Raw genomic sequence first — 7,096 nt, forward strand, 5'->3', positions numbered from 1 at the left:
TAAGCCTAGACTTTGGTTTTGAAACCTAGCTCTGCCACAGACTGGCTGTGTGGTCCTGGGCAAGTGATTTCACCTCTCTGATCCTCAAAAATCTTCCTGCCTGAAATGAATTTACCACAGTCATTATTTTCAGCTGACATTTATTGAATGCTTACTCTGGGCCAGGCTCTGTTTTAAGCACTTTACATGTCTTACCTTAGAAAAAAAAAACTACGAAAAAAAGTGTTATTATTGCCTCCATTTTTACAAATGATGAAACTGAGCCACTGAAAATTTGCATAACATGTCCAAGGTCACACACTAGTAAGGGGTGGAACTAAGAAATGAACAAGGCTGGCTGACACTTGAGTCTTCAGACAAGAATGATTCCATTAATAGAAACTAATGTAATCTGTATTATTATTTAAAATACTAATCAGACGTCTCTGTTTAAAAACCAATAGGTCCTCAATACTTATAAGACAAAGTTCAAATTTCTAACCTGGCCTTCAGTGTCTAGTTGCAGTTTAATATTTGACCTTTGCCCTGCCCCCTTTGCTCTAGTTCTTTTTTACCACACTGACCATTTCTTCTCATTTCATTAGCTGCTCTGTGCTTGTGTACATTGCAGTTCTTTCCATCTGGACTCCCCTGTATGCCTGCTGTTCTCCTATTCATTGTTCAAGATTGAGGCCAACTGTCAGCACCCGTGTAAGGCCTTTTCACACAGCTGATTCCTCCTCTGTGCACCCATAGCATTTTGCCCATGTATCTACTACTGTGCTTTTTACTCTGTATTCTAAGGGGCAAGTCTGATCCCCTGTCTTGGCTTCATTATTTCTGGTGGATAGCTTTAAGGGGCCTTCCAGACTTGCCTTCCTATGACCTTGAGGTCAGTGCTTGAGTAAGCTCTAGATTGGATATGACCTCAGCCTACAGCTTGGGAGGGTCTATACAGTGAGTGTCCAGATTATTATGATCTCTGAAGGCATAATAATCTGGCCACTCAGTGTATGTATGTATATGGGTCCTGGTCAGGAAATTGTTTCCTCATATATATTAGAGGCTTGGTGCATGAATTCGTGCATGGGTGGGGTCCGGCCAGCCTGGCCGGGGGGGGGGTGGGGGGGGGACATGGGCAGTTGGCCGGCCTACCTGCTGGTCGAACTCCTGGTCGAGGGGACAATTTGCATATTAGCCTTTTATTATATAGGATATACACTGAGTGGCCAGATTATTATGCGTTCAGAGATCATAATAATCTGGCCACTCAGTGTACAGATGAAAAACAGAGATGGCTTGGGAAGAAGGAGCAAGATCCCGAGTCCCAACACCACTGCTCCCTTTCTCCCTGCCAAGTCTCTCTCCTTTTCTCTCATAACCCTCTTGAAAATTCACTTCCTCCAAAGCAGTCTTTCCTGTCCCTCTACCAGTTCAGAAATGGCTCACTCATTCTACAACACCCCAACCCAGGAATGACTGCCTCCCATAAACTTACCCTCAGACAGCTTGTTGTTTAGCTGAGGGGTACTCCACTCATGCACCTGGTGTCTGCATGCCTGTCTCTATCTTTGTTAGGATTGGTGTCCTCCATTTGGAAGATCTGTGTCCAGAAAAGTGACCCAGGCCATAAGTCTTGAGAGCCTAAGCCTGGCCTCAGGATTACAATCCTTCCTTCTCCCAGACATTAACCAAAGAAAGAACCAGGGGACATGAGTGCTGTGAGACCCTTTATGGGTCCTCTGGTACCCCAGTGGTACAGATGGGGAGCTGTAACTAAGAGAACTTGTTAATGGTCCCACAGTTGATCAGATACAGAGCTGGGAGTAGAGCTCTCTCCACAGAACCACCAAATCCTCTGTTCCTAGCCCCTTATCCCTTAGTCAGGGTCAAACCCTGAGCTGCTTTGTTTGGAATCAGGGATAGGGCTAAAAATCCCAGTCCAGTCAAGGATCTCTGGACCCCTGCAAATGTTTTTCCTTCAGGAAGCCTTTCCAAATTAGCCCTACCCTGGTTCTGTTAAGTCTCTGCTGTCTCCTCAGCATTTATACTTCATAGGACAATAAGCTAACGAGGGTGACCCCGCTCCCCCTCTGCCATGTGGTGTGGCATGTGCCCTTCCTGTGGTCTGTGTCCCATCTCCCCTTCTAAAACAATTGACTGGAGACGCGGAGAAAATGGCGGCAGGGGTCGAGGCAGCGGCGGAAGTGGCAGCGACGGAGCCCAAAATGGAGGGGGAGAGCGGTGCGCCCGGCGCGCCAAGCGGCAACGGAGTTCCGGGTCCGAAATGTGAAGGAGAACGACCTACTCAGAATGAGAAGAGAAAGGAGAAAAACATAAAAAGAGGGGGCAATCGCTTTGAGCCATATGCCAATCCAACCAAACGATACAGAGCCTTCATTACAAACATACCTTTTGATGTGAAATGGCAGTCACTTAAAGACCTGGTTAAAGAAAAAGTTGGTGAGGTAACATACGTGGAGCTCTTAATGGACGCTGAAGGAGAGTCAAGGGGATGTGCCGTTGTTGAATTCAAGATGGAAGAGAGCATGAAAAAAGCTGCCGAAGTTCTAAACAAGCATAGTCTGAGTGGAAGACCACTGAAAGTCAAAGAAGATCCTGATGGTGAACATGCCAGGAGAGCAATGCAAAAGGCTGGAAGACTTGGAAGCACAGTATTTGTAGCAAATCTGGATTATAAAGTTGGCTGGAAGAAACTGAAGGAAGTTTTTAGTATGGCTGGTGTGGTGGTCCGGGCAGACATTCTTGAGGATAAAGATGGAAAAAGTCATGGAATAGGCACTGTTACTTTTGAACAGTCCATTGAAGCTGTGCAAGCTATATCTATGTTTAATGGACAACTGCTATTTGATAGACCAATGCACGTGAAAATGGATGAGAGGGCCTTACCAAAGGGAGATTTTTTTTCCCTCCTGAGCATCCACAACAACTTCCCCATGGACTTGGTGGTATTGGCATGGGGTTAGGACCAGGAGAGCAGCCTATTGATGCCAATCACCTAAATAAAGGCATTGGCATGGGAAACATAGGACCTGCAGGAATGGGAATGGAAGGCATAGGATTTGGAATAAATAAAATGGGAGGCATGGAGGGTCCTTTTGGTGGTGGTATGGAAAACATGGGTCGATTTGGATCTGGGATGAACATGGGCAGAATAAACGGTGGAGGTGGAGGCAGTGTCCCTGGGATCGAGAGGATGGACCCCGGCATTGACCGCATTGGGGGTGCTGGCATGGAGCACATGGGCGCAGGCCTGGGCCATGACATGGATCGTGTGGGCTCTGAAATTGGGCGCATGGGCCTGGTCATGGACTATATGGGCTCCGTCGAGCGCATGGGCTCTGGCATTGAGCGCATGGGCCCACTGGGCCTCGACCACATGGCCTCCAGCATGGAGCGCATGGGCCAGACCATGGAGTGCATTGGGTCTGGCGTGGAGCGCATGGGTGCCGGCATGGGCTTTGGCCTGGAGTGCATGGCCGCACCCATCGATGGTGTGGGCCAGACCATTGAGCGCATGGGCTCTGGTGTGGAGCGTATGGGCCCTGCCATTGAGCGCATGGTCCTGAGCATGGATCGCATGGTGCCCACAGGCATGGGGGCTGGCCTGGAGCGAATGGGCCCTGTGATGGATCACATGGGCGCCAACAACCTGGAGCGCATGGGCCTGGAGCGAATAGGCACCAACAGTCTGGAGCGCATGGGCCTGGAGCGCATGGGTGCCAAGAGCCTGGAGCGCATGGGTCCCGCCATGAGCCGGGCCCTGGGTGCTGGCATTGAGCGCATGGGCCTGGCCATGGGTGGCGGTGGCAGTGCCAGCTTTGACCGTGCCATCGAGATGGAGCATGGCAACTTTGGAGGAGGCTTCGCAGGTTCCTTTGGTGGAGCTGGAGGCCATGCTCCTGGGGTGGCCAGAAAGGCCTGCCAGATATTTGTGAGAAATCTCCCATTTGATTTTACATGGAAGATGCTAAAGGACAAATTCAACGAATGTGGCCACGTGCTGTATGCGATGGAGAATGGGAAGTCCAAGGGGTGTGGTGTGGTTAAGTTTGAATCTCCAGAGGTGGCTGAGAGAGCCTGCCGGATGATGAATGGGATGAAGCTGAGTGGCCGAGAGATTGATGTTCGAATCGATAGAAATGCTTAAGCAGTTGCCTTTTTTAAACATCGATACCAGACCTCTGAATTTGTATTTTTTCTTGTTAACCATTTTAATTTTTTGGCTGGTTGTATAAAGATGTTTAAAAAATTCAGTTGCTTTTTGGGGTAATTTGAATTACTTTTTTAATGACTGGGGTTCCATTTTACTGTTTGCATTGAGATTGCAATGTGCACAATTTTTTTTGTAGTTGTGGCATCTTGTTGACATCAAATATGACTTTGATAATAAATACCAGTTCCTGAAAAAAAAAATAAATAAAACAATTGACTGATCGATAGATGAACAGGTTGACTGGATGACTGCCTACCTGGCCAGGACTGGTTAACAGACACATGGACTGTCTGGCTGTCTGATTGACTGACAGGCTGTCTAGCTGGCTAATAGAAACTGACAGTTGATGAACAGACTGACTGACAGACAGATGAACTGACAGACTGACTAACTATGGAAAGACCCCAGAGAATTCAGGAAAACCAGGACACCAAGCAGAGGGACAACACATACTGAGAATCCCTCAGCAAGCTTTTGTCAAGACACCTCTAGCAGCCTGTCACCAATGAGACACTGGGAAGTGGGGAAGGGGTGGTGGGAAAGAAGGGCTAATGGAAACCAGATGTACTGCTGACCTGCTTCAGTGAGGGGACTCAGGCGGAGGACCTGATCTGGCTGCTAACACTAGGACATTCCTGGTGGGCACCTTACAGAAAGGCAGGAAGGAGCCAAGAGGACTGGGGAGAGGGGCACCTTCCCCTGAGCATGCTGGACCTCATCTGGGCTTTCAGAAAGAGGAGCCTCATCCTTCTCCCTACTATATCCTTTATGTAGTTGACATTTAAAAATAATAAACCCCGTCTTGCTTTTTACAAAGAAACAGGGCCCTCAGTAGACTCACAGAACTTTGAGCTGGTTCCTATTAAGTTCTTTTTGCAATGGGAAGGCACTCCATTTCCACTCAAACCCTCATCATTCTGCTGACAAGTGGAAGTGAGTTTGGAGGCTGCTTTCTCATGTCTTTCAGGGTTGGTCACTTCATCCCCTCTGTGCCTGTCACTGCTGTCTTCCTGCACTCCTGGAAGGGGTAGGTATACATTTTGGAGGGGGGTGGAGTTTCCTTCTCTTCCTCCTTTTGAACCTTACCTAAAGAGGCCCATTTGTCCACAGGGATGAGGCCTCAGACCCTGTGGGAGGAGAAAGTGGGAATCTCTTTCTCCTCTACAGTCTTGCTAAGAGAAACAGGCTTCGGCTACAAGGGAGCCCCTGGAATATCACATAATTTAAGTCATAACAAACACATTTGAAGCTCACAGGCCGGTGCAAAACAATATGATTAATAAGGAAAGACACAGAACAAATTAGCATGCCAGACGAGCAATTGTTTTCAGAGCAATGAAGCCAACCAGAGACCAGACCTCCCTGCTGACCACCTTGCTCCCCATCCCAACCTGTCCTACCAACTTTTGGTCTTTTCCACTTACCTCCCCCTGGCAAGGGCCAGATGTTACAATCTAGGCAGAAAGAGGGGCAACAAAGGAGGGGACAAGGCCATGGTTAGTTTGCAGTCAGGGACAATTGAAAGGTCATGAAGTAGTCAAGAGATAGGAGTTCTAGTCCTGGATCTGCTGTGGATCATTTCCCTGATGCTCATGGGTTAACAGCACACACGTTTCAGTTCAACATTAAGGAACAACTTTCTGGAAGTCTGAGCTGACCAAAAGGGAAATAGTGAACTCCTGTACTAGAGGTATGTGAACAGCATGGGCTTAGCCAACCCACAGGATGTTGTTGAAACAACATGCTGAACGTGTACATCCATCACTCTGGTTCTGTGACTCTGTGACGTGACCTTAAACAAATCAATTGACCAATCTGAATCTTAAGTTCCTCATATGGGAAGAGGGAATAATGGAAAGTCTTGTCTTATCTCCCTTACAGTGGTATTGTAAGGCCTAGAAGATATGCTGTATACACAAATGCTATGAAAGGACTAGAGAACCGTAAAGAATGATTCGGAGTGTCACTGCTTCCCGACCACCAGTGTGGCTTATGCTGTTGATGGAGCAGGTAGCCTCCCAGCATCCCTTCTGCTTTCCCCAAACCTTCCCAGCTCCCAAGAGCTGGCTGAGATCCCACCTACTACCTCCCTGACCTTACCAGCTTCCTTCTCTCTCTGTCCTGATCTGCGGCAGACAGTGACATTTGTATAATTCACTAATGATTCAATTATCTACTGTTTCTCTACTGAATCTTGAACTGTTCCTAAATACTTTCCTGGCCGCTTTTCTTTCTCCCCATCCAGACCATACTTAGTTCTTCATCACACACTCTGTTCCAAAAAGTATTCAAAGCAGAAGGTAGACTCAAGCTCCATGAGGGCCAGGACTAGCTCCTACTCATCCTGAGCAGACTAAGCATCATATCAGTCAGAGTCCTGGATTACACACACTAGGAATAGTTCTAGATAACTTCTTCATATGGGGGATATAGCTCACAGAATCTGCCAGAGAATTGCGATCTCATCGTAAAACAAGGGAGGTGAGGTCCAGCTGTGATCATCCCCTAGGAGCAGACACTGCAATATCTGGACACTTATTCCTGTGCCAGGTGATTCTTGGTTCTCCTGTAGCCACTACAAGTAATCTTTTGCCATCAGTGAGCACATCTAATTGACTGCATTTAGGCCATGTGACAATACCTGACAAATACAAGTATTTGTACCCTGCTACATTGCCAAATTCATTTATTAAATCTAGTAGTTTTTTGGTGAAGTGTTTCAGGTTTTCTATTACAGGGAACTGGAAGAACTACCAGTTTTGGCTTCTGAACTGCTTCCAACCTATCCTGAGAGTCTTCTCCAAACAGCCAAGGTGTTCAGGAACTGGTCAGTCACCACTACCCTCTCCCGCCTAGTGCTATAGCAGTCATTGAATAGTT

At 47.4% G+C, this 7,096-nt stretch overlaps 1 protein-coding gene across 1 annotated transcript; it reads left to right on the forward strand.

The window, feature by feature from the left end:
* The first annotated feature begins 2,149 nt into the window (after positions 1-2,149).
* Positions 2,150-4,370, forward strand: LOC307096271 (heterogeneous nuclear ribonucleoprotein M-like). Its single transcript, XM_079765839.1, is given in 2 exon segments — positions 2,150-2,900; positions 2,903-4,370. Coding segments are annotated over 2 exon segments (1,992 nt in total). The 5' UTR covers positions 2,150-2,156; the 3' UTR covers positions 4,151-4,370.
* Positions 4,371-7,096: the final 2,726 nt, after the last annotated feature.

This window comes from Cnephaeus nilssonii (genome assembly GCF_951640355.1).
Source record: "Cnephaeus nilssonii genome assembly, chromosome: X".
Taxonomy (NCBI): Eukaryota; Metazoa; Chordata; class Mammalia; order Chiroptera; family Vespertilionidae; genus Cnephaeus; species Cnephaeus nilssonii.